The 24202-nt window shown below is 34.1% G+C and overlaps 1 protein-coding gene and 1 long non-coding RNA gene across 2 annotated transcripts; one reads left to right on the forward strand and one right to left on the reverse strand.

Moving 5' to 3' along the window:
* The first annotated feature begins 13496 nt into the window (after positions 1–13496).
* Positions 13497–13813, forward strand: LOC122307086. Its single transcript, XR_006241633.1, has 2 exons — positions 13497–13635; positions 13725–13813. It is a non-coding gene; the product is annotated as an uncharacterized LOC122307086 (long non-coding RNA).
* Positions 13814–16585: 2772 nt separating this feature from the next.
* Positions 16586–19979, reverse strand: LOC122307082 (wall-associated receptor kinase-like 8). The gene is made up of 3 exons (XM_043119705.1): positions 18879–19979; positions 18290–18415; positions 16586–17925 (listed from the first exon to the last, which is right to left on the reverse strand). The coding sequence occupies exons 1-3, from the start codon at positions 19750–19752 to the stop codon at positions 16724–16726; spliced, it is 2202 nt and encodes a 733-aa protein (XP_042975639.1). The 5' UTR covers positions 19753–19979; the 3' UTR covers positions 16586–16723.
* Between the last annotated feature and the right edge of the window lie 4223 nt (positions 19980–24202).

Consider the following 24202-nt stretch of genomic DNA (forward strand, 5'->3'; position numbering starts at 1 on the left):
AGTAAATGATAAGACTTATCTTATCATATTATTTATTATTGTTGGATGAATGTAAAAATAATTATTAATTTATGTCTAAACAATGTTGAGTCTATTTAGAAATATTAGGAGTTGTTTAGATAAGTTCCTGAAGTCAAAATCGAGTTCTGTTAGCAGTACACTTATCTAGAAGAAATCAGAACAGAATTCAGTCTATATCAGAAGAAGTTATCCCGAAGTGTTAGCAGTCCGTCGGGACGCGTTTTCGCGTCTGTTGCTAACCGTCAGCAGAGTCCTACTGCAACTAGAATTCTTTTCAGATCTTCTATTTAAAGGGGACTCGGTTTTGTATCTTTTTAAGGACTTCAAGCCACGAATTTTACAGAGGATATTCTGTGTGTTTATGAGAGAAAATTCACTTGAGAATTTTCATGGGATTTTTCATATCTTCTTGAGTGTGATCGTGCTTTGAGTGGGAAGCAACATCGATTGAGTGTCAGCCTTTGGAGTTCCAGAAGGGAGGTCAACATTTGAAGATCGCCAGAGGTTCTGGCTGCTACTGTGGTAGAAGACAAACGGGTCGTTTGTCTAGGCAAGTAAGAGAGTCGAATTGCAAAGATTTTGTAATTGATTATTACTTGTAATTGTTCTTCAAATAATGAGATTGACTTTCCTGGGTTTGGCTGCCCCGTAGGGTTTTACCTTTAAAGAGTTCTTTAAAGGGTTTCCCTTCGTAACCAATCGTTGTGTCTTGCAAGTTTGATTATTTATTTTAAAGTATTTGATTCATTTCATAATCTTTATAATTGAGATCTAACTAATTTGTTCAAGGAAATTGGTAGACAATTTCGTGGTTTTACAGGGGTACATTGGGAATTTCAATTGGCATCAGAGCGTGGTTCACTCTTTCGAGTGTGATCCGTGCCCCTGCAATATGTCATCATTGACTGCCCCACCGCACTTCAATGGTGAAAATTATGCATATTGGAAAGTACGCATGCGAGCCTTTCTCAAATCATTAGATGAACGAGTGTGGAACGCGATTGTACGAGGTTGGACCAGATCAGAAACAAATATTGATGATTGGACGAAAGAAGAAATCACCAACTGTAATTGGAATAGCAAGGGGCTGAATGCTATATTCATGGCTGTATCTCCAGAAGAATTTAAGAGAATCTCCATGTGTGAGATTGCTAAAGAGGCATGAGATATCCTGGAGGTTACACATGAAGGAACAAAAATTGTGAAGAACTCAAAATTACAAATGCTAACTTCCAAATTTGAGGAGATTAAAATGCTGGAAGAGGAAAGTTTTGATGATTTTTATTCTAAACTAAATGATATTGTGAATTCCAGGTTCAATCTTGGAGAAAAGGTGGAAGATTCAAGAGTTGTAAGAAAGATTCTAAGGTCTTTACCTGAAAGATTTCGACCCAAAGTTGAAGAAAGTAAAGATCTGGATGCAATAAAGGTAGAAGAACTGGTGGGTTCTTTGCAAACATATGAATTTTCACTTCCTCAAACAAGAAAAGGTAAGTCCATTGCTTTAAAGACTATAGAAGAAAACTATAAAAATATTTCTGATGAAGAAAGTCTGAATGATGAAGAGATTGCTTTACTTGCTAGAAAATTCAGAAAGTTCATGTTTAATAAAGAAAGTGGTAAACAAAAACAAAGAAAAAATATTTTTGCTAAGAAAAATGAAACTGAAAATTGGAAAAAAGAAAAAACTGAGAAAAAAGATAAAGTTCAGTGTCATGAATGTTCTGGGTATGGTCATATAAGAGTTGAATGTCCAAACTTCAAGAAAAACAAAGGGAAAGCATTGAATGTCACACTTAGTGATAGTTCAGATTCTGAAAATTCATCCTCTGATGATGAAAAATCTTTTATGGCTTCCTCTACTATTGTGAATGATTTTCCTGATATTACACTGACAAAATCTGAAAGTAGTTGTGAATACAGTGATTCAAATGTATCAGTTGTTGAGGCTGATCAAGAACTAAGTTTACAGGAGGCTTACAATGATGTGTGTGAAGAAGTGATTAAATTAAAGAAACTCAACAAGAAGTTGTATAAAAAGTTCACTGATATGGAAAGTGAGAAAAACAACCTGTCTGAAGCTTTAAAAGTCTCTGAGAATGAAATAGCCAGGTTAGAAAATCAAAATACTGCACTAGAAAAGGAATTGAAAAAGGTTGAAGAAAAAACAGCAACACAAAAATTAGAAGAAATGTTGAGTCTTCAAAAAATGAATAGTGACAGAACTGGTCTAGGATACACGACTTCTAAAGGAAAAGAAAAATCTGCCTCATCATCCACTGCTACAACCTCCAAAGGTATTGTTTTTGTTAAAGGAAGTCAAGGTAAGAGTTTTCAAAATCATGCTGAACTTAAGCCAGTTTATTCAAAAAATCTGCATGATAAATTTGTCCCTACATGTCATAAGTGTGGAATAATAGGTCATATAAGACCACATTGTTTTAACTTGAATCAAGTGTAGAAATCTGAAGGAAAAAGAAAAGAGAAGAGCCTACAGACTCAAGTTGATGACATAAGTCAACAAATCAGTCTCATAAATCTTAAGCTTGGGGAACTACCAGATATTTGCCTTCAAAACAAAGAAAAACACAAGTCAATACTCAAGACAAAATGGGTGAGAAAGAAAGATGCAGTATGTCTTGTTGCTCACACAGCACTGAAATCAAAGGAAGATTGTCTGTGGTACCTGGACAGCGGCTGTTCTAGGCACATGTCTGGAGACAAAAACTTATTTAAAAAAATTGAAGCATCTCATGGAGGCACCGTGACTTTTGGAGATGGGAGCAAGGCTGTCATAGAAGGGAAAGGGAGTATTGAAATACCAGGACTACCTGTGTTGCATGATGTTTTATTTGTTAATGGTTTGAAAGCTAATTTACTTAGCATTAGTCAGTTTTGTGACAATGATCTTTCTGTGCAGTTTTCAAAGGATGCGTGCAACCTATATGATAAAGGTGGAGAATGGGTTTTAAAAGGTACTAGAACTACAGACAATTGTTATGGAATTTCTCCAAAACCATTGGAGAAATGTCATAGAGTCACACTTGATGAAGCTGAATTATGGCATCAACGCCTTGGGCATATCAATTTTAAAAATTTGTCAAAAATCTCAAAAAGAAAAATTATTGATGGACTGCCCAAGGTAATAAAAGTGAAGAAAATAGTATGTGGAGCATGCCAAGAAGGAAAGCAAACTAGAGCCCAACACAAAAAGATTTCTTATATTCTTACCTCTCGGCCTCTTGAGCTATTGCATATGGATTTGATGGGTCCTACACAAACTGAGAGTCTTGGAGGAAAGAAGTATATCATGGTGATTGTAGATGATTTTTCAAGGTTCACATGGATAATGCTCTTAAGAGAAAAATCTGAAGCTTTTGATCTTGCCAAAAAGTTGTTCAAGAAACTACAAATAGAGAAGGAAGTTTCTATCTCTAGAATACGCAGTGATCATGGTCGAGAATTTGAGAATACTAATTTTACTTCTTTTTGTGATGAACAGGGAATACACTAAGAATTTTCTGCACCTATCACTCCACAACAAAATGGAGTGGTGGAAAGGAAAAATAGAGCAATCCAAGAAATGGCACGAACAATGTTAAGCAACAAGAAGATGGCTTTATATTTTTGGGGAGAAGCTGTGAATACAGCAAATCATATCTTGAATCGAGTGGTTCTAAGACCCGGCACCAATCAAACACCTTACGGTTTGTGGAAAAATAAAAGGCCTACGGTAAAGTATTTCAGAATTTTTGGTAGCAAGTGTTATATTCTAAAAGACAGAGAAAACAATCATAAATTTGAAAGCAAAAGTGATGAGGGATTGTTTCTTGGCTATTCCTCAAATAGTAAGGCTTATAGAGTTTACAACTTACGTACACAAACTGTTATGGAATCAATTAACGTAGTTGTGGATGACATTTCAGCAGAAACTACCATGAAGGAGCTTGAGAATATGAAGGAACTGGGGCAGACCAGTGGAGAAGACTTACAAGTGCAAAATGAGGAAGATAATATAGAGGAAACACCACAAAATCCACAAATCAAAGAACCTTCTTCAAGAATAACTCAAAATCATCCTAAAGAAAACATTCTCGGTGAGCTAGAAGGAGGTATGAGACTTAGAAGAAGAGTATTAAATCAGGTTTCTTTTGTGTGTTATTTGTCACAGGTTGAACCCAAGAAAGTCGAAGAAGCACTAAATGATGAAAGTTGGGTCAACGCCATGCATGAAGAACTCCATCAATTTACTAGAAATGATGTATGGGAGTTAGTTCATAAACCAAAAAATTCTAACATAATTGGGACTAAGTGGATCTTTAAGAACAAATCCGATGAGCATGGTACTATTGTGAGAAATAAAGCAAGGCTGGTTGCACAAGGTTACACACAAGTAGAAGGGATTGATTTTGATGAAACATTTGCTCCTGTGGCCCGGTTAGAATCTGTTCGCATTCTACTAGCACTTGCCTGTCATCTAGACTTCAAATTATATCAAATGGATGTCAAGAGTGCCTTCCTAAATGGAGTGTTACAAGAAGAGGTATATGTCAACCAACCAAAAGGATTTGTTAACCATCTCTACCCTGAATATGTCTACAGGTTGAAGAAGGCGCTGTATGGACTGAAACAAGCACCTCGAGCTTGGTATGAAAGATTAACTGCCTACTTACTTGATCATGATTTTGTTAGAGGACAAGCTGATAGGACCTTATTCATAAGAAGATCAGGTAAACAACTCTTAATTGCTCAAATATATGTTGATGATATTGTTTTTGGAGCAACACTTGAATCTCTTGCTTATAACTTTGCAAATGAAATGAAATCTGAATTTGAGATGAGTATGATTGGTGAGTTAAATTTCTTCTTGGGTATTCAAGTAAAACAATGTAAAGAAGGAATATTTATTTCACAATCTAAATATGCAAGAGATCTTGTAAAAAAGTTTGGAATGGAAGGAAAAAGCAATGCTCGGACTCCCATGAGCACTTCAGTGAAAATCAGCAATGACTCCACAGGTAAAAATATTGATCCCACTCTCTATAGAAGCATGATAGGAAGTCTTTTATATATTACAGCAAGTAGACCTGATATAGCTTTCAGTGTTGGTGTATGTGCTAGATTTCAAGCTAATCCTAAAGAATCCCATCTTACTGCAGTAAAAAGAATCATAAAATATCTTAATGCCACTGTTGATTATGGGATATGGTACTCAAAAGACACTAATCTTACACTTGTTGGCTATTCGGATGCTGATTGGGCTGGGAATGCTGATGATAGGAAGAGTACTACAGGTGGATGTTTTTATATAGGTGGAAATCTTGTAGCTTGGATGAGTAAAAAGCAAAATTCTATTTCTTTATCCACTGCTGAAGCTGAATACATAGCTACAGGGAGTTGTTGTACTAAGCTATTATGGATGAAAAAAATGCTTGATGATTATGGTTTTTCTCAAGACACTATGACAATATATTGTGATAATTCTAGTGCTATAAGTATTTCCAAAAATCCTGTCCAGCATTCTCGGACCAAGCACATTGATATTCGACATCATTTTATAAGAGACTTGGTTGAGTTTAAAATTATATTCATGGAACATGTGCCTACTGAACATCAACTGGCTGACTTGTTTACTAAACCTTTGGATGGACTTAGATTTGAGTTTTTACGAAAAGCCATTGGCATATGTGATCCCAAGTGAGAGTTTTCTATCCTACTAGTTTAGGATCTTTTCTTCCAGGTTTTTTTTTTTTTTCCCTTTCTTTAAAAGCATAAATGTTTCAGTTTTTTTTCCCTGTTTTAAAAAAATATATCTTATAAAAAAAAAAACTGGGTTATGTATTTTCTTTAAGGTACATGTTTATTACATCACAGGTTGAGCATGTATGGAATTGCTTTCAAAAAATTTTCTGATCTTATGTATTACTCCTCTTTGTGCAGCTCTCTTTAAGTGTACTAACCCTATAGGTCTTTTTTGGCAAAGTTCATCTTTATGCACTGTGAGGAACCTATATGTAAGCATTCTATTTTTTTTTTTAAAAAAAAAAAGGATGCTCATCAAGAGGGAGTTCATGCCTTGAATTGACTAATACTAGTTGAACCTAGTACTTCTTTAAAGAGCTCTCTTCTTGCCAAACACAAAGAGTGATCCATATAGAAAAAGTCGGTGTTTTTTCATTGCGGAAAAAGACAAACACCCTACACGGATCTATCACCTTGAGTTCTTACAGAAAAAATCGTTGCTCCAATCATTGTGGAAAAAGATGAGCAACCAACATGAACAAAGGTGGTGTACAAACTAGTGTTTGGAGGAGATGCATATGTATCTAGGCCCTAGCATAAAGTTTGACTTTTAAGGTCAAGAAACAAACTCTAGTGAGCATCTTTATAAAAAAAATATATTACCTTTCTTTGAACAAAGGTATCAAAAATATAACACAAAAGAGAGCAATAAACAAAAAAAGGGGGGAAAGCTCATAACATGCTATGATATAAGTATACTCACTCACACACTCACCTGAACTTTGGCATTACTGATTCTATGAGGAGTGAACATCCACAAAGAGACTGTTACAAACATGAGTGGGCTAAGGATTATTGAATTTTTTATGGTATATTCTGACTTGATCAAACTAAGATGATTTTAGGCATGTTCCTTTTAAAACCAAAACAAAAAAAAAAAAACAAATCTTTTTCTAAAAAAAAAAAAAAATTTTTTTTTTATAGTTTGTTTTTTTTTCTCATTGCTTTGTTCTGTTTTTTTAAAATAAAAAAAATAAAAAAAAGGTGTTCCCAGTATGTTGCATACATGTATCGGGTCTTTTATGCCTAAGTGTAGAAGTCCTAATAGGACTCTTTGGTTTAGCACGTGCACGGGGAGGGTCTTCTTTTAAAACACTTAAGCATACCTCTTGGTCTTTGTTTCCTACACTCAGCCCGATTCTCATAAGCCTCCCCTTACCCATTTTCACGGCAGCTTGCTTCCTTCCCCCTAATCCTCCATACACGGTGCTCTTTCCACTCACATTTCTCCATCCTTCCATCTTCAAGGTAAGTATTTTTGGATCCTCTGTTTTTTTTATTCTTTTCTTCTCTCAAGTTTCGGTTTTTGTTGATATCTACAGTTTCTGTGAAGGGTTTTATTTTTTTATCTTGGTTGTTGGATTGAGCTACACTACTCGGAATTAGGTTGTGTGTATTGATTCTTCTCATTCTATGCATGTATTGAGGAAAAATCTCTATTACACACGGATTCTCTTTTTTTTTTTTCCCACGGGTGCACACCAAGTGTTTGTGTTTTTTCCTGACTCACCTCTCTTTTGTTTTGGTCACTTGTTAGGATGGCTCTTTCTTATCTATCCATAGTAAGGTTTTCTGCACATATTGTGTTTGGGTTGTTCTCAACGTTCAAGCTTATAAAAAAAAAAAAAACACCAACCCACCTTTTAATATCACATTTTTGTTTTATCTATTCTTATCCTCTATAAGGTTTGAGAATTATCTTTCTAAACTTGATTCTTGTACTATTTCAGATGAGATTCAAAGAAATGGCAAAACGCAAAAAGTTCACTACTCCGGTGCCATCCGAGCACTCTTCAAGTGAGGATGTCCCATCACTTGAATCCATGCAATTAGGCGACACTTCTGCCCCTCCTCCATCTCCATCACCATCGGTGCCTGTGCCCACAGAAGCACCTACTGATCGCTTCACCTCCATTGAAGCCGAAAATGCCTATAGAAATACCTTTTCCAAGAGACCCGTCTTGGGTGAGCGGGAGGTAAGCATCCATGACTTTCCTTCGGATGACTTCCAAATTATCCGCCAAATATTCATTGAAAGAGGTTGGGAGAAGCTCACTCATGCCCTTCCTACACCTTGTGTTGAGGTGGTCCGGGAATTTTATTCAAATATAGCCCACTTCAATTTAGATGATCATAGCATCATCTCTACTATTCGTGGGATTCAGATTGAGGTATCTCCTGCTATTCTCCGCAATCTATTTACTCTTCCTGAGGTTGAATCCCCTCTATATCCATATAAGGGCATGGGAGCCCCAACCAAGACTGCAATGCGCAATCTATTTGTTGGTGTCACTGGCCCCAAATGGACTGCCAAGACACACAGACTGCCCCTTCACAATATGCTTCCTCAATATCGGCTTCTGGCCAAAATTGTCTTGACCAATCTCTGGCCCATTAGTCGTCACACTGAAATTTCTCTAGAAAGAGCTTATTTTATGTATGCTCTTGCTACTGGTGTGTCTATTGATTTTCCACGACATGTCATTGATATTATTCATCGCTCACATGTGGAAAAAGAGTTAAATCTCCCCTTTGGAAGTCTAATTACAAAATTGGCCATGATTGCAAAAGTGCCCCTTCGAGCGAATGAACCCACCATGAAGCTGCCAGGGCCTATTTCTGCCTTAACCGTGGTTAAATCAGCAGCTGTCATCACCAAGAAGCGCCCCCTTACTACTGAGTCAGCATCCTCTCCACCTGAACCATCCATCCCCACCTCACAACTACTTGAGCAACTCACCTTGATATCTCAGAAGATGGATAGCTTCACAGCCAAGTGGGAGGCCAGTCAGTCCAAGTTGGAGCAACAATTGGCTGCAGTACGCTCTGATTGTGTACAAGCAAACGATCGACTAGTTCAACTGTCCTTGGATGTCCAACAAATTATGGCCAGCGTAGCAGATTCTGACGAGGAAGTATAGATCTTCATGGCTGATTGTTGACAAAAAGGGGGAGAAAAAGTTTGAGGGGGAGTACATTTGGGGAGCAGCAGCATCTAAGGGGGAGTACATTTGAAAAACTTATCATGTTTTTTTTTGGGACTGTAATGCAGATACAATTGGGCATGTATTTTGATTAAGCTAACTGACCATTCTGGTTTTATTAAATCACAACTCTTTATAATATTCTATACTTTTTTGTGATTTGATAGTTGACATATTTTCAGGAAATCTACATTCATCAAACTGGTTTCGTCATCAATCCGCCAAAGGGGGAGATTGTAAAGGCAAAAAATTGGCTAGGATTAGATGAGTAAATGATAAGGCTTATCTTATCATATTATTTATTATTGTTGGATGAATGTAAAAATAATTATTAATTTATGTCTAAACAATGTTGAGTCTATCTAGAAATATTAGGAGTTGTTTAGATAAGTTCCTGAAGTCAAAATCGAGTTCTGTTAGCAGTACACTTATCTAGAAGAAATCAGAACAGAATTCAGTCTATATCAGAAGAAGTTATCCCGAAGTGTTAGCAGTCCGTCGGGACGCGTTTTCGCGTCTGTTGCTAACCGTCAGCAGAGTCCTACTGCAACTAGAATTCTTTTCAGATCTTCTATTTAAAGGGGACTCGGTTTTGCATCTTTTTAAGGACTTCAAGCCACGAATTTTACAGAGGATATTCTGTGTGTTTATGAGAGAAAATTCACTTGAGAATTTTCATGGGATTTTTCATATCTTCTTGAGTGTGATCGTGCTTTGAGTGGGAAGCAACATCGATTGAGTGTCAGCCTTTGGAGTTCCAGAAGGGAGGTCAACATTTGAAGATCGCCAGAGGTTCTGGCTGCTACTGTGGTAGAAGACAAACGGGTCGTTTGTCTAGGCAAGTAAGAGAGTCGAATTGCAAAGATTTTGTAATTGATTATTACTTGTAATTGTTCTTCAAATAATGAGATTGACTTTCCTGGGTTTGGCTGCCCCGTAGGGTTTTACCTTTAAAGAGTTCTTTAAAGAGTTTCCCTTCGTAACCAATCGTTGTGTCTTGCAAGTTTGATTATTTATTTTAAAGTATTTGATTCATTTCATAATCTTTATAATTGAGATCTAACTAATTTGTTCAAGGAAATTGGTAGACAATTTCGTGGTTTTACAGGGGTACATTGGGAATTTCACTCCCCTAATCCATTTCAAAAAGGAAAAATTCCTTGGTCTTCCACTGTAAGTTCAGTAAATCATGTTAGGAAGGTATCTTGAAACATATCCCATGCCCGTGACCCTCTGATTCTTATGCCAGGGCATTCACTCTTCTCCCTGGTATACCTTAATTCCATCTAAGTACTTTACAAGAAGTATTTTGATTTGCAATGTTGAATATTTGCAGGGGGAAGTGAACCTCGACCATTGCTGCTGCAACTGAACGGTTGAATAAGTTGCCATTCTACCATTCCTTTTGGAATCGTACTACAAAACCTTCCTTGGTATTTTTATATTCTCTCAAATTTCTAGTTTTACTAATATATCTTGGATTTCAATTTCATTTATTCTGTGACTCCGTGTTCTTTATATATTTATATATATATATATATATATATATATGTTATTCTACTTGGTTTTCTATCATTTAGAAACATATTGCTTCACTACCAAGTTTCTGCTTACAAATTAACCATTACTGCTGCATGCTTTATAATAAGTGAGGCACTTTTATTTTATTGCCTATGATGCTTCATTATTCTTCCATTTTACAGGATCTGGCAAAGGAACTTTTAGAAACTTTTACGGCAACAAAAATGGCAAAAGCCTCCTTTGTAAACAGTGGATCAGAAGCCAATGATACTCAGGTTTGCTTTGTTTAAGGAAGCATCTGACATGGAGTTGTGGGGAGAGTAATTAAATAAATAAATCATATCTCAAGTTCCAATATTCTCAAAGTCCGTAATAACAAAGATATAGATGTCACTCTCTAGCAAGATATCATTAAAAATGTATAATACAAATTTGTCAGTAAATGTAAAATACAAGAAGAAAAGCTTGTGGGTTATGTAGGTTATGTAGGTTACCTAAAATGATCAAGGCCATTATAAGGGCGAAGATGATGTAGGTTACCTTCATGAGAGGTCAATGTGCAGAAGCACCAGTATCTGAAGTCCATTCCTCATGATGTGCCTCAGGATCAATTTGCAGAGCCGTGAAAGCTTGAGGGAGATCATCTGGTTGCACCAAGTGATTAAACCGATGTCAACATCGAATGGCAGGATGGCCCTTCTTTCCACATATTTGGCATGTGATATCACGGTTGCTCGCACGAGAAAATGGTGAAGAGGAGGATCCTTTGTTGAAATTTTTGTTTTGATTATTAGCAGGGGAATATCCTCTACCTTTGGATATAAAATGATTTGATGGTTTGGAATTTTTATGGGCTGGTTTTCCATCATTTTTCTCTGCATAGAAAGCAGTATGTAGAGAGGAATCTGGTGTGTGTAGGTTGAGACGAGTCTCATAACTTTGAAGTAGAGGAACTACTTCATTGTAAGAGGGCATTGGTGGTTTGAGCATGGAGGTAGTGAAAGGTTCATACCGTGCACCAAGACCTGTAAGCAATGAAAAAACCTTGTTTTTGTCACTAACAATGTGTCCAATAGCAGCAAGGTTATCACATACCTCCTTGAATTTACGAAGATAGTCATTGAGGGAAACTTCAGGAGTTTTCTTCATATTAGTGAGTTGTTGATTGAGCTGAAATTGTCTCTCTTAAGAGGATTGGGCATAGGTTTCCTTGAGAGCTGCCCAAACTTGTGCTGAGGTATCAAGACCAATGACATGACTGAGTGCCTCTTCTGCTAAAGTTCCAATGATCCAACCTCGAAGCAAACGATCTGCTATTTTCCATTTTTTGTATTCAGGATTGGTGACAGGATGAGAACCATCGATTGCTGGAAGTACAGCAACTGGACATTGACTTTCACCTATGAGGAAGTATGTAAGCTCTTGGCTTTCAGCAAGTGCAAGGACCTGCTCACGCCAGAGTGGGTAATTTTTAGGTTTGAGCCTGAGAGTAACGAAGTTGGTAACGTTTAGCGAAGCGGAAGACATTGTATTGCTCTGATACCAAAAAGAAATTTGAAGAAAATAGAGTAATGGAGAAATCTCACCACACCTTAAAACAGGATGTGATCATATGTATTTATATAACTTTCTATCTCTTTACAAAGGTATAATTACAAGGTGAAATGCTGTAAACATGGCTGCTGTCACGTTTGGATATCACCACGTGTGATGCCTAAGATTTTCTTGTTATCATTTTTGGATATCATTTAAATTGGGAAAATGAATGCATATTCCAGGTGAAACAGAGGAGGACTTCTCAACCAGATTAGCTAATAATTTGGAGAATCTTATCCTCAAATAAGGACCAGAGACAATAACTAACTTATTTAAAATCATTAAACTTTTTGAGGAAATGATTCTACCACTGTAATGATTGTCTTTTGTTGCTGAATTTATATGGTTGCTCATTTCAGTTTGCTGCTTTCATTACTGAACCTGTCATGGGAGCAGGAGATACCTCCCCCTGCAACATATTTTGACAAGGTAAATGGTTTGTATCTTAAAATGCACCATATGTCATACTCAGAGTCTCTACCTTTCAAGGGGCATAGATAAATGCTTGAATGGCATAATTAAGATCAACGCATTTTCAAGGAAATCCTTCCAGTATACAATACAGAATCACAGATGGTTTCTGAATGACATACTTTGGAAATGCAACATTCCATGCAACCTTAGTTATTGGACCTGAGCCAGCCCGGGGTTTGAATTGACTATGAAGTAAACTCAATTGACTCACTGAGTTTCTTCAGTTTTACCAACCAGTTTCCATGAATTGAGTCGAGTAAAATTGTATAATGTTGAGCCTTGATAAGTCATTCTGTTTCATCTCCTTACTAGCAGCCAAGAGGGACACTGGGATCATATGAAAATCATTTTACACTATAATCCTTTCTGTTTCAAGATTAACTCAGCAGAATTAACCTCATGTTTTAACTAATCGCCAGTAACATGGTCACACAAATGGGACTATGTATCATGCGGGTGAGGATGCAATTTTTGCCCCTTGGTGCCAGTTATTGTCGGCAAAGAAAACTGATTTTGTCAAAATCTCGTATTGGCCGACCTATGCCTTGTTATTACTTTTGTCATGAAAGAAGTCCTTGATTTCTAGAAGTACATTATGGAAAAGTATAGTTGCAAGCATAATTGTGCACTAATCTGTGCACCAATGTGATGTGATTGGTCAAAAAGTAGATTTTATTGAAAACAGTGTTAATTTAAATTTTAAGTATGAATAAATCAGTGTTGGTATACAGATTAGTGCGCGACTGTGCTTGTATGTAGCAAAACTCGTACATTATACACAGAAGAACACCCACTTCGTTTCTACTTTCAATACTTAAAATGACTAATTAAGTTCAGATATTTATTCTGTTATCATTTTTCTTAAATTATTATTCCTTAGTGATGGTACCTGCCACCTCTGAGTTTTGATTATGTGTTATTATGCTTTGAATACCAAAGAGACCTCTCTTTCCCCTCATGACATTGTTGGAGAAGACTCATTAGACAATAAAATGCTTCATATTTGATGCAAATTCAAGCTGTTGTAAAGAAATATGACATTCTTCTTATTGCGGATGAGGTACTTACTCTCTATTTCTAATATTATGTGAGCAAATCTTAATTTGTATCATAGTATTATAAGGCCTGATTTGTTCATGTATGTTTATCTTAGGTGATTTGTGGATTTGGAAGGATGGGTACAATGTTTGGGTGCGACAAGTACAACATAAAACCAGACCTTGTGTCCCTTGCAAAGGTAAAGTTGGGATATAATTAAACTCAGAGACAGATCCTCAAATCTTGGCACAAAGCATAGTTTTCATTATTATGTATTGAATTTTCTAGGCCCTTTCTTCTGCATATATGCCTATTGGAGCTGTACTTGTGAGCCCCGAAGCATCAGAAGTCATACATTCTCAAAGCAACAAACTCGGTATATTGAACACTCCTGAGCAAGTCTCTCAAATTGATGATTATTTAGTATATGACTGTATTTACCTTTTCTTTCAGGTTCTTTTTCTCATGCATTTACTTATTTTGGACACCCAGTATCCTTTGTCGATGCAATTGAAGCCCTTAAGATCTACAAGTGTGTTCTTTTCTTCTCATCCAGTTTTACCTGTTCAAACTTTTACTTCATAGTTCAGTTTACGTATATTGCATTGGAAGACCCTCAAAGATAGACTGAACAGTACTTGATATAGTTGTATCTTGTCATACAATTTCTTTAATTGTCCCCCAAATGGTGGGTCATGGCTTGTATATGCAGATATGCAACGACATATACCTAAATATCTATGCCTGTATATTCCACATCATCAACAAAAAGATTATATATTAAGATTGTCCTTAAGTGAAAGCTATCTATCTTCTTTACAGAAAAACAAAAATTGCTAATCAAGTAAAGAGCATTTCCCCAAAGTTCCAAGATGGTGTAAAAGCATTCTTAGACAATCCCATAATTGGGGAGGTACTAATTGTCTCTAAAGTCTTTAATTTTTTTAGTTAATGTGAAAACTTATGAGAGATTTAATTTTTATTACTCATCTGAATATGCAGATTTTGGGAACTGGATTTATTCTTGGAATAGAGTTTGTAGATAACAAGTCCCCTAATGATCCATTCCCGCCCGAATGGGGCAAGTTCCATCTTAATTTTCTGTCTTAATGATGACTGCATGAATATATTTTATTTATTGAGGGGACAAATGGGTTAGATTAAGACTGCATAATTACCCATAATTTCTTTCTTCAACTAGGCCAGAACATCTTGTAGATTTGCTTAAAGATTGTCATGTTGTGATTACTCATTTATGATGGTCCTCACGAAATGATTGAATTTAATATTTGGTTGAGATAGACAAGCATGCCTGGGTTTTTCTTCATAATCTTTTCTCTCTCAATCTTATACTTCTTGATGATATGTATTGCAGGGATAAGCTCTTATGTTGGAGCACAATGTGAGAAGCATGGAATGTTAGTATCTCCCCCAAAGAAATTGACGAGGTAGCCTAGAGAACTAATTCTCATCTTTTTAGAAGATCAATAAGAATTAAGGAAAGTCTTATGTATCTGCTTCACAATTTGATTTTGCCAAAGAGAAAAGTTTTCTAGTGGATTATTTAGGGAGATATTGGAAGAAAGAATAGACTCATGGGCATTAGAATTTAATTTACGTTTGCAATTATATTACTTAAGAGTAATTTCTTGAAATCAGATATTGCTATAGTTCCCTCAGCAAACTATTTTTTTCCCTACTCCTTGTCTGTATTTGCAGTTGCTGATTGTACATTTGCATTGTAGACATGTATAGCCTATTTTCATAAGAAAAATGTATTGAGGTTTGTGACTAAGAAAAAATTGCCACTAATGAGGTTACAGAATAGAAGAATCGAGTCTGTTTTGGATTATATGACTGACTTGCTATTGCAACTTATTCTTCCTAAATTTGTGTCCAGTGCATCATTACATTGGTGTGAAATGGTAATTCTAATGATTTTCCAATATGATTGGAAGTTTATGGGTCTCATGAAAATAAAATTATGAAGTTCTGAATTGTTATCAGTTTCAACAAATAAGCATTTACGGAAAAGCGCTGAGGGCTACTGAAGAGAGGGTGAAGGAACTCAAGTCTCAGCAGAAATAGTTTGTTGCTGATAATGCCGGAAAATCACCTTGCTTCATGTAAAGCAACATCAATTCTCTTAGTGACTTGTGAGACAAATGGTATTTATATTTTTATTTTTTGATATCGAGACAGATGGTATTAAATAAAGCATCTATGTTAAAACCTGTGAGAATTATTCTTTAGTTTTATTTCTTTGCATCTTTAGTTTTAGCTGACTCAACAGGCAACTAGAAAGATTATGCCCATGGCATGTGGTGCATATGGTAACCATAACATGGAGGGAGAGTTGAAAAGAACTGTTAGTTGCTTCACTCCTCTCGTCAAAGTTTTTTTTGATGATTTTTGTGGATTTGATTTATTCCAGATATCTTTTCACAAGGGGTTTAGATGGCCAAACAACCTTGGTCTCTGGTGGGTTTAAAGAACCCTTGTCAGTCTTAAGAAGTGAGTTCCATTAGGTGGAGGTCAGTCTCTGAGGAAAATATATATAGTGTTGGCTCTTTTAGCTGATTTGTGGTTTCTTGAGGGTTTGATAGTGAGAGAACGAAAAAGAAGTGAAATACGCTTTAAGCCCAGTGCCACACATTTAATGCTCCACACCAAATTAAGCAGTAGACCTTGTAATAGTAGATAAACATTCAAACGATCAATGGTCACCTGAGATTGATGGTCTTCTTTATAAACTAATATGTTACGTAGCTTTTTTTTATTATAGTTCATGAAGCGTGAAACTTTCTTTGATCCTTTGAGCATGAAGAAAATGGTTTAAATATGTGAATCCTATTATGCCAAGGGTTTTGTTGCTTTTAGCAAGTTGACAATCTTCATTTGGCAAGATTTAAAAGGTGAAAAAAGCCAAAGGTGGCTATTAAAGATCAATATAAAGAAGAGCTGATTTCTTCTTTTGCTATTAACTCTAAACTGTTGAAGAAACTCAGAGGGTAATATAATATGGAGGATATGTTTTAATTCTTTTATCTTCTTCTTCTTCTTCTTTTCTCATCAGAGATCAGATCCTAGTGCAGCTTTAGGAACCATTTTATTCGTATACAAAAATAGATACTTATGAAACCAAAAAGAACAATGGATGTTTATGCTTTATACTACCATATATAAGATTATCTTTGTGAGACAATGAAAAGTGCAAATTATGGAGCTTACAAGATGAAATTGAACAAACAATACAACACAAATCAAGGTGTAACATCACATGATGACTAAGAAGATAATATTAACGGTTGTGAATCTAAAGATGAGGTTGCGAGTATACTATCCATACTTGACATTGTTGATATATAAACAACATCATATTGCTTGGATATTTCAGATCTGACATCTTCAATCTCTCCGTATTTCTCTTGAAGGTTAGAAACTTTTGGCGACATTTGGTTGGCCTCCAATTCCATCGCAACTTCTCTCATTGAAGGTCGTTCCTTTCCGTTCAAGTTCAAACATCTTTTAGCAATCTTTGCAACCGCAATTATTTTTTCTTTTTCTGCTTCCTTCAAAACTCGATTATCAAGGATGTCAAATAAATTGTTCCTTTCCATCGAACTAACAAAAAATGCAGCTAAACCAGTATCTTCAGTTCTTGATGACGAGATAGCTTTCTCTCCGGTCAAGAGCTCAGCAAGAACAACACCAAAACTATAAACGTCACTCTTATTTGTAAATTGGCTTGACTGAAAATACTCAGGGTCTACATATCCAAATGTTCCATGCACTAATGTGCTTAGATGAGTTTGATCGATAGCAACAGATCTTGAAATTCCGAAATCTGCTATTTTCGCTCTATACTTCTCATCTAAGAGGATGTTTGTAGACTTAATATCGCGATGGTAAATGGGTGAAGAAGCTGCTGAATGCAAGTAGAAAAGAGCCCTTGCAACTTCTATAGCAATTCGTAAACGCATATCCCATGTTGGTGGAAACTCCTCATTTTGGCTATTGAGATACTGAGCAAGAGTTCCATTAGGAATGAATTCATAAACTAGAAGCGGAACTTCTGTCTCCAAACAACAACCAAGTAGCTTAACCACATTCCTGTGATTAATTTGTGAAAGAATCACGACTTCATTTACGAATTCTTGAAATTTCTTTTCATCTACTATGTTGGACCTTTTTATTGCAACAATTCTTCCATTAGCCAACATACCTTTGTAAACCGTGCCTTGTCCACCACGTCCAATTATTCTATCTGCCCGAAAATGATCAGTGGCCTTCTCCAATTCCTTTGATTTAAACAATTTGGTGTTCTCAACATTGACTCTATTCATGTTTGTAAATAGTTGTTGTTGTAGCAATAGTCTTTGTTTGAAGAACTTCTCATTGCGTTTAATCCTCATCCTTTTCTTAATCACTTTGTATGACCACCATCCACCGAAAATCAGAAATAATACACCAAGGCTTGTGCTAACACCTATTTGCCTCAATGAAATAGAAAGATATCACTCCTTGCACTAGTGGAAATGGTAAAATAATAAAATTGTTGATTAGAAATTAAGACATTTCTATGAATGCTAGAATATTGACAAACAAATTATGTTATGCACAAAGCAGGTTCACATAAAATTGAATTAGAACTACTACTCCAAAAAGATGGGGGTATGGTTAATTACTTAGTATAAGTTGGCTGTTAATGAATAATAATTAAACTGAAAAAAATTATATAGTTGACTCAAACCTTAATTATTTGCGTTGAAATGAATGGAATGAAAAGAAGCTACTCTGATCTATTTCCTGAGGAATATATTGAAAATTATAGGACTGGGAATTAGATATACCTATGATTATGAAAGGCTTCTTGTTCTTATAATTAGGAGGGACACAACGGTAATAGCCTTCAGTATTTTCACAGCGTTCTTCATATGTACATTGGTTGAGGTGAGCGCTTGCACATTCGTCAGTATCTGCCATTGTAATCGAATGTGTTAAAATAAAAATATTCTAATAACAAAGAGATTACATAAAAATAATTTTACAGGACATCTTCCAACTTATCTTCCAACTTCCAAGAAGGTAGGGATTTCCCCTGTATCCATACTCGAACCGAGGAGTAGTAAGTATTTTACCGATGTGATATTATCATTTCATAAAAAAACAGATATCTTTTTCTATTGAAGAGTTTTTCATTTAATTTTAATTTTCATAACTCATCTCAATGATGGCTGACGATATCAAAGACAGTTATACGTACAATATGACTTAATTCGCAATAAAACTTATTTTTAAATTTTATTTACAGATCATGTTAATGACTATATATGCTCATTAAATTTATCTTACAATACCTTTCGACGTTGACTTGCAAAACAAAAGCTTTTGAGAATTAAATGGATTAAATAGGTTGTTAGGAAAGAGAAATTTAATTACCTACACATCCTCCAAGAAGATATGGATTTCCTCCGTAGCCTCCCCGGCACTGACAAAAAATGGAAGTAAAGTTTCTTGACTTCCTAGCCCACCGTTGACAAGAATAGGACGATTTCTTGTATTCTCTTGCAGTCATGTTTTTCATCGTGGGAAGAGAATAGAAAGTTGTATTGTCAAAGTTCCAATACAATACCACTGGAACGGACATATTTGGATTCGGCTCTGTGAAACTGGTCTCAAACCAATTCTGGTCTACCAAAAATGCATACTTGCACTCTCTACTACCATTATTGTAGGAACTTTTCGACTCTAGAGTTGTAGAGAATGCTTGGAGATCAGAAGGAATTGTAGCTTGGCAACAATTTGTGGCGTTGCAATGACTTCCATTTGTGAATGGAGCTCTGTCACAAGGGGATTTACACCCACCATATGAAACCGAGTCATCGGGAAAAATGGACCACATGGAGGCAGAGTTGTTGCAACCCATGGCAACGAAGCTGTTGTCGAACTCGGAGAAGCCGAAAGGAATTTTCTCTAACTCCAGATTCTTTGTGCTGTTCGTGACATTGGTACAACTCGAAAATATGGGATAGCTGACGCGGACTGTTCCTTTAGTTACGTTAATCTCCAGCACCTCTAGGTAATTGAACCTCTTCAAAAGGGGTTTCCGTAAAGAATCATTTTTGCAGACTATCTCAAACCAATCTGCGACGTAACAACCATTTCCAATTCCAAAAGGGTATGGAATGCTTACATTCCCACAGTCTTCTTGACATGAACTATTTATTACGTTCGATGCTCGTGCGAATGCATTGAGTACTAGGCACATCATGACTAACACAAGCATCCGAGATCGTACCATTTGCAATGCCATCAAGATCTCTTTCTATGATGATTTTGATCAATTATTAAGGCCAAGCCCTCGATCGGTTTTATATTGTACGTAGTACTTGAGACATTTCAAAGCTGGAAGTTGCCTTGAAGGCCGAAGTGAGTATGAAAGAAAGTTCTGAGATACAGGGAAAAAAATTAGGCTTTGAAGTGAATTTGTAAAGCCAAGTCGTGTTCTCTCTGATCTCAAAGACTACTTTTTTCTTTAGTGTGGAAAATCCTATCCAGCACGTGATCAAATTTATAATAATATGCTTATCCGAATTTCCACGAGGGTTGGCTACACAAGCTGTCTGAAAAGTTAGTTTCAATTAATAAAACTTGTCGGAGAAAAGAAAAAAAAAAAAAAAAAATCACTCGGTCCACAAACAGGGGCTAATATCAGTCGGTCCACTCCTTTTAAAAAAATGGAATTTTAAAAGTTGAAGGATCGGGCATCCACTGCTTGATTGATGTCCAAATATCTAACCCTTTGCTTCCCTTCAGGCATTGTATTATCATTATATATCCAACGTTTAATGTTATTTAAAGAAATTCACTTTATCAACACTCGTCGGACTTGGCCTACATACATTGAATTCATGAGGGTCCACATGTAGGTTGTCGGACTTATCATGACGACTCAAGTTGGAATATTGAATTAACGACCCACTGTACGTACGTCATATATATACATATATAAATATATATTCATGGTTGGTAAGTCGATGGCTCTATTAATACGCACTAATGATTTCAGGAAAGTTTAATAAAGTCATTATATTTGGCTTTAAACTCCTAAGTCATGTTTGACCCATCTTATAGATGGTTGCCACATCTCTCATAACTCTAGGTAAAGGAGAAGAAAACATGCCGAGAGATAGATATAACAATTAGTTCATAATAATAATAACAAAATGCCGAGAGATGGATTAATTTTTTGTCGAATAAGTCGAATCAATCTACAGCCAATCGTACTTATCACCAATCAACTGAATGTAAGAGCAAAATATCTTTAATTCTTGACTTTCTATGTATATGAGAGATCAATTTAATGAATTTAGAGAATCGTACTTATCACCAATCAACTGAATGTATTGCTTATTTCCAAGAAAATAAACGAAAGTTCTCATGATGTGTTAGTTTGAGATTTGATGTTAATTTTAGGTCATGGCATCATTTGCCTGCCAACAAAAAGAGGATATCATGGCCATGCTTATTATTATCTCATTGTGAATATTAAAAATACACGTACGCCCCGAACTTTCACTGAAGGTTAAATAAATTATAATTTCTTTCGACCAATATATATATATATATATATATATATGGGCCTAGCTATTTGCAGCAATCGCTTTATCTTATTGCTGGGCCAAAAATCATCAATTTTTTTTAAAAATTTTTATTTATTTTTATTTTTTATAATTTTAAAATATTTTTAAAAAATATTAAAAAAATATCAATAAATTAATAACCACTTATTTAACTATCAAATAAAAAAAATTTAAGAAAAATACAAAAGGAGTCAAAATGAGGTGTCAAACTAACATTTTTGTCTATACGCGTGTGTGTGTGGAGAAAGTCTCTGCTTATATATCTAAAGTATTTGAAAAATTTATTTATTATCTCTTTTTTCACCGTCATATTATCATTTTATGATATGTCATTAGATGATAAGATGATAAAAAATAGATATATCAATTACCTCCAATCATTTAATGCCACATCATGAAATTATAAAAAGACGATAACAATTAAGATAATAAATAACATTACGTTAAGAGATTTTCAGAGATAATCAAGTATCACACCACTAATTCTCTTTATTTAAAGATTTTTTTGTATATAAATTGGGTCAAACATGATAAGCTCGAGTTATAAGTATCCTAAAAATAAATTTAAGTTGTAAATTTCTTAATAATTTTTTTGAAAGAACTAAATTTTTTAATGATCGTAATTAACTATATCTTAATTAGTTTCGATCTATCTCATCTCATCTTAATATTAAAATACCATTCAAACACAAATATTTTTCAATTTCAAATTCTTAACTTTTTTATCTAATCATTATAACTTTTTCAAACTTTGAAATAAAATGTAAAAAATAATTTAACTTTTTCAAATTTTATAACAAAAAAATATTAAAAAATTATATTATAATAAATTTAAATTTAATAATATTTTTATTTAACTTTTTCTCCCTTATCTATCAAGAAAAAAAATCATACTCATCAACTTCACATCACAAATAATTTTTTATTTTATTAATACGATGAACCAAATAATTTGTCAGTATTATCAATAGTTTTCATTTTTTTAATAGAGTACTGTTATATATAGTTATTTTTTAATATTATCTATACACTCTACTAATGTAATTAACTATATTAATTTTTTTAATATACAATTAATTATATTAATAAAATGTGAAAAAAATAATTATACGTAAAATTTTTATTTTTAATATCATATGCCGTACGTTTCCATTTGTCTGTGAGGAGAGTTTGAACACATCCATTCAATTTGTTGATGATGTCCGAAAGTGTTCACGCGTTTGGTGACTGTGGTCCCAAGTTAACACAGTGAAATGGCTTGACAGGGAAAATCATCAAATCATCAACTCAACACCAGCCGGCAGCGTTGACTGGGAAAGTGCTGTTTGTTTGAGACTTGATGTTTGATGGAAAACAAAGTGGAGTCCAAAATTTCAGATGGAAGAGTGAAATTTCCGAGTGATCTCACTGACCGAATAACAGAAAGCAATTTCAGATAATACAAAACAAAAGAGAAAGTTTAGACGGAAGAACTATAATTTTAGATGACAATTTTAGCTCTAAAAGAAAGAAATTTTCAATTTCAAACGGAACAGGCGAAACTGATAGGTTGACGGCCAAGCTTTTATTCTGTAGCTGGAGGTTTGGTTTTAATTTTAGGTATTTTTAAATAAATAAAAAAACAACGTACCACGTCAGCATGTAAAGAATAAGGCGTTTTTTATGCATACACATAACAGGACTCATCGTAAAAGATACCTAAAATTATTTCTATTTTTTTTTATTTATTTAAAAAATATCAACAAGAGTATACCCAATTGCCTGCCAAGAAAAAGAGGATAGCCACTTGCTGCTCATGCTCCCGGGCGCGCGACAGTGTTTGGACATCATCATCATGTATATTATTATTTCATTGAAAAAATTTAGTTATAAATATAATTACGTATTAATATATATATTAATTTAATATAATTAATTAAAAAATAAATTTTATTAAAAATAATGTTAATTTAAATTTTAAATATAAAAGAATTAATATTAATACATAAATTAATACGCGATTTTTTATTATATTTGTAAATATAAAAAATATACGCATGCCTCCATCTATTAAAGGCTGAATGAATTATAATTTCTTTAAGCCAATAATCAAATACATTTAATTTATTTCATTTTATTTTAACATCTAAATACCATTCAAATATAAATACTTTTAAATTTCAAATTCTCAACTTCTTTATATAATCATTATCTAATTATTACAACTTTTTTAAATTTCCAAACAAAATATAAAAAATAAATCAACATTTTCAAATTTTCAAATAAAAGAAATGTTAAAAAAATTATATTATAATAAATTTAAAAATTATAATATTTTTATTCAACTTTTTCTATCTTATTTATCAAAGAAAAATTATATTCATCATCCTCACACAACATATAATTATTTATTTATTTATTTATTTTCACTTACCCAATTTGTAGTATATGGATAATTAGTAAAAGATTTCAATTAGTTTCTGAAGTTAAAACTAAAAAAGATTTAAAAAAAATTAAAAAATTGAAAATATGTGTGGTTTGTGGTGTGTAGGGATGAATCATGATGAGTAACAAAACTCTTTATTAAAACCCTATAAAACATCTTAATTCAAATTATTTTACTACTATTCACACTATTAACAAATTTCTCATTTCATTTCATCTTATATGTGTAACCAAACCAGATTTTAAAGTTTCATCAAATCATTAGTATTGCTGATTTGGATACAAAAAGTATCTTATCTCATCATTATAAAATTTTCAAATTTCACACAATATATAATAAACAATTCAATTATTTTAAATTCTAAAATAATAATAATATTAAAAAAAATATTCTAACAATATTTTATTCAATTTTTAATTTTTAATTTATTTTAAGTCATCTCAACTCAATTCACTATCTAAACGACACATAAGTTTAGCATTAGTTATTTTGAGATGTTTTTTCCTTTTGTTTGACCAGAAAGTATGTTTGAACTAACTTTTCAAAGAAATTTAGGATATATTTGGATAGTGAGATGATAATGTTTTGTTTTAAATGAAAGTTTAAATTATTATTTTTTAATAATAATATTATTTTTATATTTGAAAAATTTGAATTAAAATTTAAAAAAATCAAATTATTTATTATATTTTGTA

This window comes from Carya illinoinensis, chromosome 4 (genome assembly GCF_018687715.1).
Source record: "Carya illinoinensis cultivar Pawnee chromosome 4, C.illinoinensisPawnee_v1, whole genome shotgun sequence".
NCBI lineage: Eukaryota > Viridiplantae > Streptophyta > Magnoliopsida > Fagales > Juglandaceae > Carya > Carya illinoinensis.